The sequence below is a fragment of the Charadrius vociferus genome, unplaced genomic scaffold (genome assembly GCF_000708025.1).
Source record: "Charadrius vociferus isolate BGI_N301 unplaced genomic scaffold, ASM70802v2 scaffold72, whole genome shotgun sequence".
Lineage (NCBI taxonomy): Eukaryota > Metazoa > Chordata > Aves > Charadriiformes > Charadriidae > Charadrius > Charadrius vociferus.
In genome coordinates this window covers 7,458,349-7,479,338 of record NW_009647830.1, presented here as the reverse complement: position 1 = coordinate 7,479,338, position 20,990 = coordinate 7,458,349, and the positions used below count along the sequence as shown (strand labels likewise).

Sequence of the window (20,990 nt, the reverse complement as noted above, 5' to 3'; positions counted from 1 at the left end):
CAGTAAGAGCGTCTGCTATTAACCACTAGCTAGACTTTTTTCCCCTTTGCATTTAGTAAGAATGTAAGGAAGTAAACAATTTTGAGACATGGGCTGTATTACTTTTGAGACATGGATTCATCAGACTGTTATTTCTTCCTCTGCCTTCCCTGAGGTACTCTGCAAAATCATTCAGCAAAACTCATCTGTGCTGAAAAGTACAGTGCAAAAAAACGCCACCCCTGGTCAAGGAGGGATTAGCTTTGGCGAGATGTATTTTTTTGTAGTATAGCAAGTGAAATGGATTAAGTTCGGTATTTTCTTTGCCAGAAAATGGTACATTTTATTTTCCAGTTTGATTAAAAGTCAGGCCTTCAGTCTGTATTCATGTGTTCTATGGAACTAGCCTCATTTTTTTTAAGGGAGTGAGTTACTATTAGGAAAAAAATGATATTATCCAGATTGGTTCTCAAGCTGAGCATGTTTAAATGCATTAGATAGTCATCCAATTATTTCATTATTTCGCCTTTTTTCAAAATACGTCAGTGGTGAAAAATTATTCTTTACATACTAATTTTCACCATGGGTTACACGTCTTCATTGTCCTATTTAGTGGATTTCATACCAGTACACACTAAGGTCCCATTACATAAATCTGGTAGAGAAACTAACCTTTAATGTGGACAGGACAATAATTTACACACATGCCTCTCTATACCTCTTCTGGCAGTGTAAAATCCCAGTGTAGATAGATAAATACAAGTATTTCATTAAGGTTTCCAATACCCTTCCTTTGTACCAGGGAGTTTTATTAACAGTCAAGCTTGGGCTGTCATCATTGCCAGCCCTCACCTGTGCAAAAATTAAATGATGGCTGACGCAATTCTAGTATACGCAAAAAGTTTGCATATAGCTTTGTTTTAAAGTACAGAAACGATCACATAGTAGAGGGACTGAGTGCTCAAAGTCCTTTCCTCCTCTTTTCTTGGATACTTGAGCACATTGACCTTTTCTTTCAGTTCTTAGAACACAGAAGATTCTAGTTAATCATTTTAGTGTCTTCAGTTTCACTGCTGGCAGAAGATGGAGAAAGTCATTTTATGACTCACCTTTTTCCCTGCCACCTATATTTCCATACCAGTGTGGATGCGTATTGGCTGGCAAGGCTTCACAGCCTCTGTCTTGCCTTAGTGATTTAAAATAAGACAAACAAAACCATACAACGTAAAGTGTCATAGAAAGCCTGCTTTATGCACTAATTTGCCTTTCCCAAGTCTGATGTACATCATTTGAGCATTCTGATGATTCTCTTGGTTTGACAAACCCTAGCACTGATGCCCCCCTGCCCTGTGGCTCCTCTGGCACGTTTCCAGGACGCTGTCCTCTCTATTCCTCCTTCCTGGAAAGGAGCTAACATGATCCATCTACTTTTAGTTTTGAGGACTAGAGCTGTCATTTCAGTCAGTTAAGTGCTCCCTTCTGTTTCTGTAGGAGGCTGTCTCACCGTTCACCACTTGGGACGTAAGTGATGATTTTGAAATATATCATAGATATAATTTTTTTACAAGAATGCCTGCCGTTTAAAAAGTTACATAATTTGGCTGTTCTAGTAAATGGTTACCTCCTTGCCTGAGTCAGTTTGGTGCTCTGAAGCGTTCCTTGGGGTTAATCCTGTGGTGTCTGGGGTGCCCAGAGTTCTCCTCTTCCACTTTTATTTTTCTGCTACTCTGGCCTCCTCTTGCTTTCTTGAATGATTTGAGTTCATTGCCGCTACAAAATGCAATTCCTTATGAGAGTTTTGGGTCAGCGCTGGTTGACTGCTTTGTTCCTGACCCTTGTGAAGTTTCATGCTGTAGGAACTTTATGGTAGGAATGGTTTATGGTGTTGACTCACTTGCAGTGCCCGCATAGCTCACCAAGCTGTGCAAATCAAGGTGTGTTTGTGCTGTCAATCAGAACAGTGACTACATTAGATGTTGAAGGTATTACGATCTACCTTTTCTCTCTTTTTTTTTTTTTTTCCCCCCTAACCTGGATCACTTTATTCATCTGATCCATACTATAGCCTTCCTAAAAATGTTAGCATGAGGGACAGGGTGGAAGAACTGGATGGCCTGGAGGGTGGTAGATGCAGGAATTCCTTAAAATTGCAATTCCACCAGAGCCACTGTGTCACGGAACACTGCCCTGAAGTAACCTCCAGCAGTTACCACCTTTGACAATGGAATTTCTGTGGAAATAAAATGTAATCTATGTTTATCAGTCTTTTGTTATTACCTTTCTGTCAGACAAAAAGCTATTTCCTGATGCATTGGGGTGTACTCAGCACAGCTTTGGAAGGTAGAAAACTTGTATTATCAACAAAGCCATGATCTTGCAGTGGTTTTAGCTTAACCAGAATACCTACATCAGAGTTGCGAGTTTAAACACAACTGAATTGTACAAAGATTGGGAAATGGGAGAATGTATGCAAAACAATGTGTGTGTTGGTGTTGTGTTTATTTGGTTATTTATAAAGAATATCTACAAAGTCGCAGTGAGGTTGTGATTTCTGGTTTGAATCTTTTTAGAGGTTCTTGCAGTATGAGCAGTGGCTTTATGGGCTGAATCTGATTTACAGGACAGCTTTGTCCGGAGTGTTGTCTGTCTTTTGTGGGAGAAGTGGAAGGACTGTCCATGTAGCACACTGGCTACACTGAGGCAGCTCCTGGGAGATGTGAGATTGTACCTCCATCTGAGAGTTGAGTGGTTGGGGAATATTTTTCTGCCTGAACTCGTTTGTTGACCAATACTCAGGGAGGTCTATGCTGTTAAGTCTTTCTATAATTTTACTCTGAAAATATTTTACATAGTTGGTACATAACTAAGAACAGTAAGGAAGCGTTAGTTGATCCGTGCCACCTAAAGTGAAGGTACCAGTGAGAATTTCTTCATACAGTAGTCTGTTACGTGTAGGGCATCAGGGTGTCTAGCAGAAGTGGGAGTATGTGAGTACACCTATCATTTTTCTTTGATGGCTTGCTTTGTTCTGGATGCTCACTAAAGGCTCTGTTAATGTGACATTTACTATTCAGTCAGATTGTGGAGCCCTCACACATTTGAGATTAGGTTCATTAAAGCTGATTGGATTGCCAAAATCTGCAAGTATGTCCTAGGCGGAAAGAGGAGTCCATACTCTAGACTAAACAGTAAATTGTGAAGCCTAAGAATGATTTCCCAGCTGCTCAGTATCATCTCTCAGGTTCATTGAGCTGACAGAGCCACTGTACTGTCATTTGAGGAGGAAAAATTACTTTTCTGTAACCTAGCAAGTGGAGTGGGTATACCAGAAGCTACGAGAAAGCGTCACGCATTTGTACCCATTTGCATCAGGGTTTCAGAACTAAGAAACAAAACTGAAACACTGTCTGCCAAAAGCCAGTTGGTTCAGTAGCCATGCTGATATGGTGTTGGCCAGCTTTCAGAGTTCTGCATAGTTTTCGATTCTGTTTTTCTTTCACCTGCTGTCATTCCAAAAGCCCTGGAATTGATCAGCAAATGAAGTGTTGCACAAACAATATAAATAACACTTTTAATAAAAAGAAGAATAAAACATAAAAGTTGGGAGGTGGTAAATCTCTAATACAGCCTGTCTCAACATTACCACTACCCACTGGTATAAAAAAAAAAAAAATCAATGTATAAAGTAGATTAAACTCATAAATTATGGGTGTATAGAAACCATTTATCCTTTTAGGAAACAAGAAACAGGACACTTCTGTTGTTGTGTTAGCAATGAGATAACTTGATCAAAAAGTGCCTATTAACAAGTTTTTGGAGGAAAATTATTGCAAAAGGTATGAATAAATGTATGACATTTTGAAAAATTCATTATTTCTTTGGAACAATAGGAAAAACATAAATACCTTGTACAAACCATAATGTTCTCTTAGCAGAATTTATGCAAAACCTGTTTAACTTTCAAAGTAGTAACCTTTAATATTTACATGAACTTTTCTGTTCTCAGACCACTCAACAAACATTATCTAATTGATCTTCTGAATATCTCTGTGAGAGATAGTGGGTCTGCACTGCAGAAAAACTATTTAAAATGTTGAGCTTTCTTCATTGCCTTTTTTTGAGTGTGCAACTGAGCTTTCAGAATTTTTATTGGGGAAACCTATTGTGCCTCTGTTTCTGATGAAACTCTTTTACAAAGTCATTACCTAATGAAATGTGAATGCTAAAGACTGGAGCACCACTCTGCTTTATCAAGTAGCACCCTTGAAAGGAAAAAGCCTTAAGCTGCTGATGAATCTAAGCTCTCAACAAGGAGGAAAAGGTGTTGTTCTTTATAGCTATGGTTATAACCTATCAAATGTGAATGATATAACTAGTGCTGTGCTCCTTCTCCATGTGTTACACAACAAAGGTAATTTGGAACATTTGGATATTGGAAACTTGTTGACCTCTGTGAAAATCTCAGCTCTTTTTTTTTTTTTTTTTTCCCAGTAGGATGAGTTTTCCATTTAAAAACGTTGGTCTTAATGTTTCAACTTACTTCTCATTAAGTAGGCCACCCTCAGAAGTCCTCAAAAGACTCACAGGAATGTCAGATTATTATAGAATCATAGAATAGTTTGTGTTGGAAGGGGCCTTTAAAAGTCATTTAGTCCAACCACCCTGCAATGAAGAGGAACATCAACTAGATCAGGCTGTTCAGAGCCCTGTTGAACCTGACCTTCAGTGTTTCCAGGGATGGCTCATCTACCTCCTTGCTGGGCAACCTGGTCCAGTATTTCACCACTCTCAGCATAAAAAATCTTTCTTATAAGCCCCCCTTTAAGTACTGAAAGGCCTCAGTGAAGGCCATCTTAGAATCATATAATGGTTTAGATTTACAGCTGTTTTTGTTTTTCCCCCAATCATTTCTTTATTTTAACCAAATGCAAGCTTTGTCTGCTCCCAAATGCATTTTAGGAGGGATGACCCTTTAACAGAAGTTAAGAACATAGATAAAAATATAAAATGCATACACAAATAGCAATGTTCCCACAATGCTTAAACTGTAAATAACTTAGTTTTCTTGGCCTTTATTTCGCGAGAATACTAATTATATGGGGAAATGTTCCTTTCATCTCTTCATCTGTATTGCAGAACACTTCATCTTCTGTCTTTACTTCATTCCTCCAGAGGTTATCATGCATTTATGTTCCATTAGTGTCTGGCTATGCTGTTGTAGGAGGCACTGTGCAAACCCACAGTGAGATACAATCATTGTCAGAAAAGACTTGCAATTAATGGATGAGTAACAAACATCAAGAATACAAATAGAAAGGCATCAGGAGGTGAAGCCTCCTGAACAACAGATCGGAACAACAGATGAGCGACAGAGCTGGGAAGAGAATATACCTCGTTTAATTCCCAGTTTAGCACCTGTAATTTCAGGGGGACGGAGCTGAGTCTGATGACAGGAATTTATTTGTTTTAAAGGTATAGACTTGAAAAACATAAGAAAAAGAGGTGGGTTTTTTTTCTGTGCAAGCTACATACTATATTAAGTTTATTTTTACTGAGGCATCATCTGCTGTCAGCATTGTTTCACAAAATTTTCTAAGTCTTGAATAGTCTGTTAGCAGTGGTCCAGTGCTCTATGTAGGGCAATACGTGGCTTTCAGCTGTTAAGGTGGAGCTTCAAATAGCTGATAAAATGAACAATTTGGTTCATAAAATATCTGATCTAGAAATATTCAGTGTAGGTGCTAAGAATGAATAGAAAAAATGTATTTAGTGAAAGTTCCAAGAATATTCAATATTCTGTTTGCTCTCCTTTACGTCAGAACTGAGATTCACAACATGCTGCTGTACTTGACTCTGTCTACACCGTGGTGATGTTGCCACAGGGTGAGGTGGCAATGTGAATGCTTGTAATTCATGACTTTCATAGTGATAGCTGTAAAGTAGCAATTTGTAGTGCAAAATGAAAAAGTGTTAAGAACAGATGGTAAAAATTTAAAAAAAAAAAAAAAAAGTTCCCTAAACTGGAAACCCAGATTGTCATACTCCAGGAATTAAGTCCACATAAAAGTTAATAGCAAAAGAGAAGAGGTTATTTCTTTTGGGTTTTGGTTTTATTTTATGCTCCAAAGTTTTAGAAGTTAATTAGTGTTCGTCAAACCTTTTATGGGGACAGTGCCATATAAACTGACACCCTTTAATATACGCAGGGTGGTCAAGGCTGAAGCCATCTTCCCCATGCTATTTTTGTCTCTTTATCAGAAGCACCACCTGGAAAGTAGTAAAAATTCCTAGTTTTCTATAAAGTTATTTTAGTTCTTTGAGATTTGACTCCATTACATTGGTAATAACCCACTGAAAATAAATCATACTGTGAGGTAAATTCTTGGAAAACATCACAACAGTTTAAAGTGGGAAGTAAAATTGGTACTGTTTCCTCCTTGTAATGTTTTAAATTTTATCTTAATGTTCTAACCTGTTTCCCTCTGATTTTCTTACTCAACAAGGTTGTCACCAAAGAAAGCATAAAATTTTGCACCCACTGCAATGCAGATTTTCTGATGCTATGACCAAGAGGAGATTATTAGTGTGCTGGACTGAAGAATTGATTTATATAAAAAGTGCATATCTTACTTTTAATTGACTTGTAAGCCTGTGAAGGGAAAAGAAGCAAATGGAAAATCCTTTTGGACAATATTGGAAACAGAAGAAAGGGTTTAAGAAAAGTAAAATGAGAATTCTCACACTACAGTTATCATCCAAATAAATGTTTTGCCAATGATAACAGCTAGGAATTTCAATAGGTTTTGAGAAGGATGCTTCTTTGCAGCTTTGCAGCATGTGTTGTGCCCACATGCTTAATCATCTTTGATGGATCTTGAAATCTAATGTCTTCAAAGTAAACGGGGGAATAGAAATAACTTTTTCATGAAGTTCAGAGTACCGATTGTTTAGGTGTAAAATAGTACGGGAACATGGAAGAGCTGCACTGTTTATCAACCTGAGGAGGGTTTTGATACCAATCAATATTACTTTCACAAAGTAAAAGTAAAAGTGCCTCTGAAGTGCGGATAACTGTGTTGATAATCACTATCATTCTCTTTCCACTCCATTTTTGGCAGGTGTACAATGATATCGCCCTCCTCCCATTGTTTTATTTAGAGGGAGAGGAAATAAAAATATTCTTCAAAAGCCTGTCACATAAAAGCCCATTTTATTCAACAAACAAAATGACCTTTAGGAATTAGACTCAAAAGTGCTTTCTCTTATCATCTTTTCATGTAGTTTGGAATTGTGGAATATTTTTCAAAATTGCACATCTTTGCTCATTAATGCGTTTTACGTAAGTCTCAGTGTGTTGGTTGTTACGTTCTTGGTCATACTTGCTCCCCTTTCTTGTGCTTTGCCATATGTGACAGATAGGCTTTCTTTCCAGAAGGGAAGACAGGGATCAGTACTACTCAGAATTAACAGAAAAAAGGCAAATGTTGTTTCTCTACTGAAGTTGAACATTAAAGGAATTTATAAACTCTTTTTTTTACTTTGAAGTAGGACCATGGGTATTTTAGGGTTTTTTTAATTACTTATCCCATCCCCCTCCATAATGGGATTGTGCAAATATTTACATTGCTAAAGAAATTGTTACAGCCGGAAATGGGTTATTTGTTCAAATGTCAGATTCAGATTTTCTGCTCTGCTAGTGGTTTTTTACAATCAAGGATTCAGTTTCTGAACTCCCACTGTATCGAGATTCTTGTGTTCGTGTCCCTTATCATAAATGATGCCCAGGAGCATCTTTTGCAGGGCTGTTATATGGGAGTATAAATGCAATTGTGATAATAGAGAACAACAGACCTCTTGCACAACTTCCAAAAAACAGATGTCATTGGAATTAAAAAAAAGTAATAATTGAAGGCTTTTTTTTTGTTTTCTGGACCAGCATCTCCTCATCCCTAAACTCTAATTATGAAAAAGTAGAGATGATAATTGTTATGCATTCACTTCTTTTTCATAGATGAGTCAGGACGATTGTAAAGAGAAGGAATGCAACCTGGAACTGCTGTTGTTAATTTTACAAGCTAAAAAGTAGTAAATAATGCACAGATATCTGTAAAACTCTGTAAAAAAGAAGTTTTCTTGGCTTGATATACATTTTTCTGTGAACTAAAGTTGCTAGTTTGGAACTGCTGACAAGTTGATTACAGATGACTTGGCTGTTGCTTAAATACTTCAGTCTTTGTTCAAGTAGTTCATTTCACTCAAGTAATAATGTAGTTCACATTTTTTGATGCATTCATCAATTTGTGTTTAACTTCTATTTTGTGAATAAGTCTGATAGTTTAAGGGGATAACAGTATTACAAAACTTCAGTAACTTCTTGATGTGATTTGTGAATGTGTATCGATTTTTTTTTAACTTTGAGTCCTACATTTTATTTCATCAGTTTTCAAGTAGGTTTGCTGCTAGTAAATTTTACAAAAGACAGTGTTTGCCTCCTTGCATAACATACTGGGGAAGACAGGATTTTCCGTTTCTTTGCTATATTATTTTTCAGTGATTTACTAGGGAATTTTAGTTGGATTTATTTCCTCTCTATGTTTCAGCAGAGGTGTTTTGACAACAGATATGTTAATAGGTTGTGAGTTTCCAAATAGATTTTGCTATTATAATCTCATTTTTCATGGATTATATAGGGGTCATGGGTAGAAAAGAGAATCCTTCTTTAATACTTTGGGTTATCTTTGTTAATGATTTGTGATTTTTTTTTTTTTTTTTAAAGCAAACTATGGGATCAAACTTTCCTTTGTTGCTTTTTATTTCCATTTCACTGAGTAGCAATCGAGTTATACTGATTCAGTAGAAAAGGAAAGATTTACTTAAATGAAGATATTTGCACACATTCGTTTCTATTTCTCATTTGTTTTCATAATTCAATTGCAAGCTGAAATTTCAACTGTTCTCCTTAGTAATATGTGTTTCTTAAATCCAGGCAGATTAGATTGGACAACGTTGTTCCTGCTTCACTGTTGTTTGTCTTGCACTCTTCCAGAATGAAGGTGCTTAGAGAAAGTTTAATATGCCAACCTGGTATTTTTCAGGCTTGTTAAATCTTAATCCTCAGTTTCAGTGAGATAGTTGAGAAATTAATCATGTTAAATTTGAAGCTGAAATTTGTCATGTTCATTTTCATTTTGAAAGCAATTAAATGCCTGAGAACTTGACCTACTCTCAGTGCAAGATGCCATAAATGTCATCTTTAAAGTTTAATAGAAATCTATTTTGATATGGCCAAAAGTGTAACACTTGAACAATTGTTTATTTTCCTGCTTAGTCCTATGTAGTGTTTCTGGCTCTTTATTTAAAAAGGACAACAGCAACAAACCTCCTTTAAAATGTTCCATTTTCCTGCAAAGAAATGTAACTAGCATGGGAATTCTTAAGCATTAGGAGATTTTTCAGTTTATAATTGGCTTAGGATACAAGATGATAAAATGGATTTAATTTTTAATATGCCCATTTATATTGAGTATAATCTATGAAAAAGAAGTAGGCAATGAAGTAGAGTTTGAATGGATTGATTGTTTTGTAGGTGTGTGAGATATGCGAATGTTACCTTTGTTCCCATTCTATGTTGGAGTATTATTTCTAAAAGACCTGGGACTGGTTTGCCCTCATTGTTGGTGCATAGGGAATTAAGCAGCAGGCAAAAAGTAAATATTAGAAAGCCACTTCATTCACAGCTTGATTTCTCTCTTGTGCTGAATAGGGTCTCCAATAGGGGAAAAATTGAATTTGTAATTAAAGATTAAATCGTGGTGTATATATATACTTTAGCATCTTCTGAATAGTAAATGTTCCCTTTTGCAATTTCAGGTGTTACAGATTTTACACGAAAAAAAATAAAAAAAAAAGTGGAATAAAAATCCATTTTAAATTCCAGAATTACTGACCTAGTTTCTTTTTCCTCTGAGAATATTAATTTTTAATTTCTCACCACATACAGATGGAAAATAGTTGAGTGCTGAAATTTAGTTGGAGTCATAGGGTATGTTTTTAATAGGGATGTGGCTTCATTCCTGTAATTTTGTTTCTATTTCTGAATGTGCACATAGTTGAACAAATGTTGTTACTGTTTTGCAGGATAAATTTGTCTTGAGGTATGGATTGAGAAATTGGATGCCTGAGATGTAGTTAATAATCATAATTATTTGTTTTTCCTAAGGTTAGTTGCACTACTTAAGACAAAAAAAAGGAGTGAAATTCCTTGAGTAGCTGGTGTAACCCCTTTTCCGTATAGACCATCTTCTTTTTCTGTCCCTGATATACCAACAACCAAGAGGATGTGGTTGCTGCAGATAATATCTCTTCGTAACTTCTGGGGCTATGAGTATGATCTCTACAAATAAGCATTTATTCTGTAAAATGTTTCATGAGGCTTCATCTGGAGCCAGAACTAGGTCATTCATCTACCTAATTCTGTATTTAAATAGTTGTGAAGATTTATACCAAGCTTTTATAGTTTGGGCAAGTAAAAAGGCCTTCGTTTTCATGTTTCTTTTATGATAAATTGTGAGATTATCATGTTTTATGTTTGCTATTTTCTGCTACTATCACTTCTTCCAGTATAGCACATTAGGTTAAATTAATAATTTGCAGCTTTACAAGTTTAAACAAAAGTCTAAATGGAATACATTTCAAATGAAATAATGCAGATTAAATATTGATTGATATTAAAAAATTGACACAGATTATTCTGCAGAATATGAGAGTATTGCCTTAAAAATTATATTAACTCAGATAAATAATAGAGCATACAGCATGAAATGAAGTCTAGAGAAGAAACTATCACATTTAGCAGTGTTAATAGGGTTTTTCCAGTCTAACAGGTGAAAAGATGAACCAAATCATTCTTCTATACATTTTTTCATTTACTGAGCTTCAAAGTGGTGGGGAGCAAGTAACTATATAGCAGGAAATTGTTATCAGTAGTCCAAATGGTCATTCGGTGTAGTGCTCTGTTATGGAAGACTGCAGTGAAAACAAGAGTAACCACAGATTATATGGAACATACAACTGTGGGAAACTGGATGGTCATGTACTGCAGAAGTAACATCTGCATGTGCTTTCACAAATGAGTTTTTTTTTAAAAAAAAAAATCTGTGTTTTTCTTGTAAGTGTTAATGCTTACAAGCTGACTAGTCACCTTAATTGCTGCTTCCGAAATGTTTTCTACATTTAACAAAGAATAGTATCAGTAATGGGGAAATAAATTCAGAACTCTGCATATATGCTAGCCAAGGGTGTAAAAAATGAATGGATCTGAGAATATTTTTAGCAGCTTTATTTTATTAAACAAGAGAATGATGGAACATTTTTGTGACTTTTTTCGATTAAGTGATAAATAACTTATGAATTATTTCTCATCTTATAAAATACTAGGCTAAAATGAAGTGACTCACAGAAGTGATAGCTTCTTTTTCCGTGGAAATATTGTATTTATTTTTTTCTTTGTCTTTACAAAATATGTCGTCCACAGTTGGATGACATTATTTTTGTGAATCCTAAAAGGTTTCCATCAGGTTTTTTCTCCTTTTTTTCTACTCAAGAGGACAATGCTGTGTTTGCTGTTGATTCCATCCCTGTGGCAGGATGCTTCTGTATCAAACCACAGCAGCTTGAAAGCAATGCACTTTCTAAGGAAAAAACACATATCTGAAATAATTATCAACCTATTTAGCAGTGTTATGTTAAAACTACATTGGAAGTTTGCATTACTCAGGATTGATAGAAATTCCTCTAAAGAAAAGGGCTGGATTAATTGAAGAAGCAGAATTTAAGTGCTACTTGAGCTAATGTTCATGGTTAGTGCATCTGGAGGGAAGAACAGTTTGCCATACATTGTGTTTTTGGTGTACAGGACATACCTCATCTTTCCATTATTCTTGCTCATAAAAAAAAAAAACTACTTGTGAAAGTAGAATTGGTTTATGAAACAACTTTGATGTATTTATAAGCATAATGTGTTTTTTTCGTGTATACACATGGACTATAATTATAACGCCAGTTAAATTAGCTTCCTAAATTGTGAATAGAATGTTAGTTCCAGTTTCTTTGTAAGTACAGTTTTTGTGCCACTCAATAAAACTGCAAAGGGAACACATGTGAAGCCTTAAATCTATTTTTACCTCAAGTCCTTTAGAGATGGGATATAAAAGCATGTTGTATAACGTAATAAATTGTATGGAAAGGAACCACATTTTCCAAGTAGAAAAAATGCATTTTAGTAATCTGTGTAGTATGTTTGTATCCATATGGCATACTTTTAATCCTGATTACTTACCTAACCGTTCTTTCAATTCCTGCATCATTTGTCAGCTTTCATACTTCAGTGAGAGCTGTGTCTGCTGTTAGGAGAAATTCTTGCTGTTTAGAGTAGGTAGATTAAAGAAAAGCTAAAACTATGAAGATGCTCCAGTTCCACATTTTACTCTGGGGAATTTTATTTGGAGCCGATATAAAGTAAAATGGTACTTTCCTTTTGCTATAGTAGTTTCTAAAGTTTTGTTCTTAAAGATCCTTTTCCAACCCAAAAGCTATAGGTATGCAGAATGTATGCAAATCACTGCTATGAAATGTGAGTCTCACAGTAAGATGCAGAGATCCAGAGAACTGGGGGGAAAAAAACCAACCAACCTCCCCTCCCCTTCCATGAAAATAGTTTCTTTGTGGGGTTTGTCTCCCTGAGGAACTTCCTGATACCCGGATACTCTGTCATGTGTAATTGGATTGTAGCTCTTTCTGAATACTGTTTTCTCCTCTTGACAGCATGGGGTAACCTTGGAAATGTTCTCAAGAGCCAGAGCAAGATTTCTGAAGCTGAAAGCGCCTATAGAAATGCCTTGTACTACCGCAGCAACATGGCTGATATGCTCTATAATTTGTAAGTATACGTGGCTTTCCTGGAGTTGGATCGTCTGTGAAACCTGTTGTGAATGGAGCTATTGATTTACTTGCTGGAAATGGAGATGATGTTTGCTGTTGCTTTGTAATAGTCATTTCATTAATCGTGCTCCTTAAACTATTGGGTGGATGGGACCTTTTCTTGGTCAACATTATTGTATATTCATGTATTGAGTATGGAGAAGGTAAACTTACAAATCTGTTTGCTTTAAAAGATGCAAAAAAAACCAACAAACCCACACTGAACAAAGTACAGATAGATGAGCTGGCAACAGTAGCACTCCATCTGTTTCTGACTCTGCTAAAATATAGAGGTGTTATTTAGACTTCTTTTTCTAAGTCTGAGTAACACTTGTTGGGGAGAATGGGTGTAAGCACTTCCTAGCATAAGCCAATACCCCTCGGTTAGCTCCACAGGTCCAAAATGTTAAAATAGCAAATTCCTTTTCTCCTGTGACTGACTTAAGAGCAGCGTAGGTTCGAGGAAGTTTAGTTACTGGAATCCTGTTATAGGTGGGTAAGAGAATAAATACCACGAGCATCAAAATAATTACACAGTGGGCAAAAAAGATTTCCCAGCTCATTAATGTGCCAGATCGTGAACACGGAAGCCAGCGTCGTGCTAAGCTTCTCACTGAGGTGGGATCGTGCCGCCTGCGCCAGCGGGAAGGGGGCTGATACTCCGGTGTCCCGGCTGGCCGTCTCACCCGCTCCCTGCTCGGCGCTTGCCCTTCCTTCCCCTCCTGCCGTCACCCACCCAGGCCGAGCCCCCATAGCGGGGCCATACGCTATTGATTCCTGATGCGTGGGGAGAACAAAATCCAGGTGACTGCCATTCATTAGGTAGTAGTACGAAAACAAAGTCCTGCGTGCGGTGGGAAAGTGTGTATGTGAGAGAAACAACATGTGCAAAACCTAAATGCAAATAGTAAGCTTCCTTAAATAAATAAGTAAACAAATAATGTTCTGCCTGTAAGTCTACTTTGAAATGGTTGTTTATAATAACTGAAAATTAAGTTTACCGTAATAGACTTTTTCTTCTTTTTTACTTGTTTAACAAGGAATACGTTGCCCATTTCATTAATTTGCCTTACAGGTAAACATACTGGAAACATACAATAATTTAATGATAGCATTTCCATTCCAAAACCAAATTCATATCTCAAAAAATATATATTTTTAATAATCATACTATTACAAACATACACATATGCACATAATTTTATTGTGTCTGTTAGACAATGGAGAGTGTAAAAAGCATATTTTCAAGAAGGAACTCCTTCTGCTCACATTTAAAAAATAACTTCTGAACCGAGCAGAAAATTGCAGAGGAAAAAAGTGACAAGATTGATACTTCTAAATTTCTCATACGCCGTTCATTTTGGGGATGAAAATTATAACTATTGAATTTTTTTGTATGCCTATACAGTACTTTTGTCTCTTACTCACTCACTGTGTTATAGAGGGAAACTGAAGTTAATACCAGGGTAAGAGGAGGAAAGGGGGCTGGGTGATAAAGACAGGGATATAAAAGAAATCAGATTTCAGTAGTTTTGCATGTTCTCAGAACACACTGATAATTTTCAAGCTTTCCATTGATATACAAAATATATGCCTACAAACCTTCATTTCTGTTGAACAGAAAATTTCTTGGAATTCTACTGAATTTGTGTGGAAGGAATTTAACTGAAATGCTGGTTGGAATATATAGGGCATGAAGTTACTTTACATATACCTATGAAAGTAAAGGAAGTCTATTCAGAGGGAAGTGTTTGCGTATATGTATGCCTATGCAAAAGAGGATTTCTAGTTCTTAATAACCTTTCTCCTACTATGTTGAATGCAATAGAATCCGTTCTTTTATTTTCTTTTTTTTTTTAAGCTTCATAAAGCCATTAGTTATTCAATAGAAACTGAAAAATCTTGCATTTTTTTTTGTAGTCTTTCCATGTGTTGTATACTTCCATATCCAGCATGAAAACGAGGTGGGAAATCGTGTGGGCTTTGGTATTATGAGACCACATAGAAATTGCTTATTTTAAGCGTAAACTCTGAAGAGCTCCCTTGCAAGTTCGGCCCATCCTTGTCATGCAGTTCTATGGGAGGCTTTTACAAAAACTACTGTAATGGAAAAATGTGTCTTGTATGTGCTTACAAGAGGTCAGTTAGATTCACGGTTTCTGGTTTTTAGTATGTGCCTTTGAAACAGTCATTTAATAGAAGTTTAGAAAAAAAGCACCCTTGCAGTCATTTCCAAGTATATTGTAGTCTCACATGCTATTTATTTTTTCTTAGCACTTATGCCTCAGTATTTGATAAAAATTAATTGGCACATGCAGCCCAGTGTTCACCCACAGCAATAGCAAATCAAAGTGCTATCTGATCGAGGAAGAAATTATTAAGGATTAACTCACAATTTTTAATGGGTAGCAATCAAAGAGACAAACTACATAAGCAGAAGCATTAGATGATCTATCTTTCTTTTTCAAGAAACTAAAATGTGAGGTTGGCTTAGCAGTTGGCTAACTGCATTAAAATCTAGAGAATTTAACAGATTAGATGAATGGCTGATTCCAGTGTTGTATTTTTATTTTCTGACTGTTATACCTTATGGCTCTGATAAATGAATGGCTGATTTCAGTATTATATTTTTATTTTCTGACTGTTATACCTTATGGCTCTGAGTTACAGCTGGTTTTGCCATTTAGGATGATTTAAATTTCATTAATTAGATTACATAATTACATAATCTCCATTTGAAAGTTTGTCTGGTTCTGAACATCTCATTTCCCATAGTATTCAAATGTGTCAATTCTGGACCCTTAAATAAATTCCTAAATTTTTATAGACTTGCAGATTTTTATTATTATTATTATTATTTGTATTTATTACAAAAAAAAAAAAAAAAGAGGGGGGAAAAAGCTGTTGCTAACATTAATACTGGGTTGGTGGTTCATCACTACTTTAGATACGGGTTAAAATATGTTTGTTCCACTGGCATTTTCTCAGGTCCAAATAAGTATAAGTGAAACTTATACATAGCTTATACCTCAGGATAACTTGTGACCCAGCCTGTCTTGAAGATAGGATCTGTGGCCTGGGATTTAGGAAATTTGAGCTCAGTCTAAAGACTTGAATTCTTGTTTGGAAGCTTGTTTTCTGAAACTCTCATGAAAAACTCAGAGGGTAAATTCCTGGCAGCTCCGAAAGCATTTGAGATTTTCATAGAAATTTCAGTGCAGAGTGGATTTCAGTTGTTGTTTTATACTGTAGATGGAGAATGTAGGATAATATGACTTTAAAAAAATACATATAAAAAGTGCCCCCCTATAAATAATTTCTCTGATGTCTTGAGACTGCACTGCAGGTAATTTTTACAAATAAATCTCAAAGCCAACTTCTCAAAGCTATGTAACACTGCTGATTTCAGCTAGATTTCATAGGACAGTAAATCAGCATAAACTGAGATCCCTTTCCATGCCTTTAAAAAAAAAAACAAAACACCCAAAACCCAGAGAATTCCATGTATTTTAATACTGTGAAGTACCAGGGACAGAGCTGTAGAAAAATACCAGTTTCTTCTTCCAAACTAGACAAAGTTCACTAGATTAAAAGCGAAATATTTTTAGGGTTTTTAGCTTCTCAGTCTTTGTTGCCTTATGATTGTTACCTAAAGCTCATGTGTTTGTTTTTATTGTTTCAAATTGCTTCTAATTAATGTCTAAAGTGAAATTGCTTATCAGTCAAAAGACAGTTTTGCATACATTATTTCACTTGTATTTAGGCCTACCTCTGCTTAGAGTATTCTTTTGTCATCCGTATCAGTAATCTACATTACTTTGAGTTTCTCAGCCTATTTTAGGGATGCTCGCAATCTTACATAAACATTGAATATTCCTTTAAAGTGGTACTAGTTCCTTTAAATGCTGTATTTTTGGAATATACAATATCCTATAAAAGATCATTTTCTACCAAAAAGCCATCCCCTCGCTTCTCTCCCAAAATATCTCATTTTGCCTTTAGTGATATAGGGCCTTTAGCGATATAGGGATATAGGGCTGCGTGTACAAGTTAATTTCTTTGAATAGTTGAAAGTATGAATTTCCATAAACTTTACCTTGGCAAACTTAGGATATTATTTCAATAAATGTGTATTTTTTTAGATTTCTGTTAGGTAAAGTCTTCAATAGTAGCTGAAATTTAAATTCTGTGAAGTCTGGGATTGCGGAAGTGTTTTGTATGCAAAGTTTAACTCCACGTTCTTGGGTAAAAATCAATACGAGCAAAGTTCTTCCTTGTCTGTTGTTAGCCTGTATAACATCTGAAATTGTGTTCCCATGGCTTCTGCCTTTTAAGGATGCTGGCATAAAAAGCTCCTTTGCTGAGCTATCAGAGATGAAAAACACTAAAAGCAGGCTAACCTACTAACCCATGTTGAACTACATTTGAACCTGCCCCAGACGAAGTTGCTGCACCACTTCACGTAGTCGGAAGTGAGTCAAGGTTATGGTTCCTCTTCCTTGATAGCCCACAAGTTTTTATAGTGCAGGATGTTGAGTTAAAAAGCAAAGAGGATGTGTTGTCTGCTGTCCAAGTACTTGATTATTTTTTTTTTCTCAGCTGTGAATCTAAACTTGTTACGAACCTGTTTGGAATTAATCTGTGCTTTGCCAGCTAGTTCTTCCTCCGTCAAAGACAGTGGCTGAAATTTCTGTCTTACTGTAACCAAAGTTGTCTTGATAAAATCTTGCTGTATTGTGAGACTGATATTGTGAGGTAGCACCCAAAGGTCACTTTAGTGATTGGCGGTGTCCTGCAGTGCAAAGCTCTGCTGTGGGACTCTTTGTAGAGCCTGTATAAAGTAGACATTTGTGTTGGTAATACTGAGAGCTGAAATACATTCAGTGACCTAGCGATTCAAGTACATGCCTCAGTATTTGAAATTGTGGTGGTTGATAGTCCTTACATAAACTTTGCCCATTTTATAAAATTAAGAAAATAATTGTCGGACTCAGACTGAGTGGGAGACATTGCCATTCAGTTTTGCAAAATGCCCCTCTTGTAAGAGGTTCTCTCCAGCTCTCAACCTATGTTGCTTGCTGGGGCACGTGAGGGGGAATAGACGTCTTGCTTGAGGACTGCTGGCACAGCACACCACTGCCAGTGTCCAGAGGAGGCAGAAAGGCAGGAGCAGTGCTACTTCTCATCACTATGACAGTCCTCCCTATGTCAAAGAAACAGAGGGTTGCGAGAATTGATGCAGTGCTGAAATGGTAGTAATCCCGACTGAACTGCCCCAGCAAGAGAGAAAAGAACAGGACTATACTTGCCAGCCAATTTGCATTTGGAAAGCTCTTCCCTAGAACTGGGAGAACATGATGGAGTTTTGACTGTGCTACCTGAAAGACTAGAAGTTGTTTTGGGGTGATTGTTTGTTTTGATTTTTGTTCACTAATGGGGTTATGGATGACTGTGCTTAGTGAGCTCTGCAAAAGGAATGGTCATTTTGTGTTAGTGCCTACTGGGTATGCTCAGGTTCTTATTGATTAAAAAAGTAGGATTTATGTTCCATTTACATATTTGCTAACAGGATGTTATTGGAAAACATTAAACATGTTCCCTGTTTGTACTGTTCCTTAATGATTGGCTTTCTTGTTAATGAAACCTAGTTGTAGACCCTTACAAAAGATTAGCGCTCATTTGGTTGAGTAGCTAAATGGCTTACTTACATAAAACCAAAACAAAATAAAACAAAACAAAAAACGAAACAAAAAAGACATAATTAAAGACAAAACTTAATGGTTTAATGTACTGGGCTGCTGCAGCATCCATACCTGTCTTTCTACCTACTAGTTTTGCAAGTGACAGGAAAGAGTTGCCTTAGGCAAAGCGCATCCTCTGTTGCTGTGTGGCTGGGGACACATCTGTGTGGGGAATAAAAGAGGATTTTCTTCCATTTCTTTCTTTGCCAGCGTAGCATTTAAGTAAATATAGTTCTTTGTAGATAATCCCACCTGAAATCAATAGGATGAATATAGCTTGAGGCATGGATGAACTACAGGCATGGCAAAATAATAGCTAACAGGCCCTGCATTAGCTGTTATCAACCAGTAAACAAAATTGATTAAATTATTTCAATATTGTACCTGGCTTGAAAATTTTATAAATATTTCACTAACGTACATGTTTACCTTACTGACAGTTAGGGTTCCTGTGGTATTTTATTTGGTCAATTTATGCCAGCTTTAGTCACTGAGGATTTTGCTTTGTAAGTAGACCAGCTGGTTTAATAGGACTACAACAGGAAGAAATTAATATGTAACTTGAGAAAAAACGGTAGACTTTCTACTGCCTTTTATATTTTGTGACTCCCTTCCAGTCCCCAAGAACAGTTTTGTGCCATTAGTATTCAGTGACTTTAGGTCAAAACTAAAGCAGAGAAGGAAGACAGGAAGGTTTTTGTAGTTGGTGGTCAAGCAAGATAGGTAAAAGTTGGCAGCTTAAAGAATTCAGGATGGTTGCAAAGAACTCATTTTGGGGAAATATTTTCCTGCACATATTTAAATGAGCAATTCTATCTATAGAAGTGGTGTGCATCATTTCTAGATAGCCAGAACTTGCTTCTCATTTTTTTCTTCTTTTTATTTTTCTTTCTATTAGACAAGCAGGATTCTGAGACACTTCCTAAGTCACTAGGTGAAGTTTGCTACTCCTGCAAGCAGCCAGCACTCCATCTCATAAATGATTCACACTCCACTGTAAAATTAGCTAGAAGCAATGCAGGCAAAAAAAAAAAGCTGTTGTAATGTTGTTCCAGAATCTTGCTGCTGTGACAGTTAGAACTTGTCTCCTAATTAGTCCTAAACTAATTCATGGAAAATTTATAACCGTTTGCTTTGCGTTCTGTGGTTTAAGTAGCTTTTTCTTTTCCAAGTAATTTCATCCTCATGTTTCTAGAGAGAAACTTTACTCTTCCAGAGTACTTGTCTTACTAGACTAAAGGAGCCACTGACTTCCTCCTCACCCTCCTTCCATCCGATAGACTTCACATTTTCCTAGTTATGTCAGTAAACTTTCTTTGAATGGAAGTTGCATGTTTCAATTTACATTTTAATTTATCTGTCTTACAACTGGGAGGTGGACTGAAGAGAAAAAGACATTTTGGAACTACAAACTTGAAGCAAATGCTCCTGTGTTTCGGGTTTTTTTTGAGGTGTTATGGGGTTATGCTTTTTTCTTTATGTAGCTTGATATTCTTAGCAACTGTAGAAGGTTTATTAGAAAGTGCCAGAAGACTTTAAGCTCTTCATCCATGTTTATCACTTGAGCTGACTCTTCTGTATCAAGCATCCTTGTTTCAAGGACATGCTTTCCTTTGTTCATCTCTGTGTAAGGAAAAAGGAAGGCTTTGTGTCTCTATAACTACAAAAGACAGGTATGTACTTAGCACGTGACAATTGCTGTGCTCCACCACTGGCTTACATTTAATGCTTTGCATTGTATCGCTGCTTTTGTCTTCGCTCTGTCAGCTCCTTCTCCCCTCTGCCAGCAGTCTCCAAAGAACAGTTATCATTTTGAAGTGTAAACAAAGAAGGGAAAAAGTATGTCAAGAACAGATCACTCCTGGCTGTAGGAGTGTATTGGGTTTGCGTTACAAGGTTTTGGTAGTGGGGGGCTACAGGGGTGTCTTCTGTGAGAAGCTGCTTGGAAGTTTCCCCCATGTCCAAGAGAGTCATTGCCAGATGACTCCAAGACGGACCTGCTGCTCGCCAAGGCTGAGCCCATCAGTGACAGTGGTAGCACCTCTGTGATTACATACTTAAAAAGGGAAAAGAAAAAACCCTGCACAACAGCAACCAGGACAGAGGAGGTAGAGAAACAACTCTACAGACACCAATGTCAGTAAAGAAGGAGGGGGAGGAGGCATTCCAGGTGTTGGAGCAGCCTGTGGTGAAGACTATGGTGAGGCCGGCTGTCCCCCTGCAGCCCGTGGAGGTCCACAGTGGAGCAGATATCGACCTGCAGCCTGTGGAGGACCCCATGCTGGAGCAGGT

The 20,990-nt window shown here is 36.7% G+C and overlaps 1 protein-coding gene across 1 annotated transcript in view; it reads left to right on the top strand.

Moving 5' to 3' along the window:
- TMTC2 (transmembrane and tetratricopeptide repeat containing 2) overlaps positions 1 to 20,990 on the top strand; it is a 159,450-nt gene that overhangs the window by 59,060 nt on the left and 79,400 nt on the right. Inside the window, exon 4 of the mRNA XM_009882663.1 lies at positions 12,802 to 12,916. Coding sequence (XP_009880965.1) covers positions 12,802 to 12,916 — 115 coding nt within the window. The remainder of the gene's footprint in view (positions 1 to 12,801; positions 12,917 to 20,990) is intronic.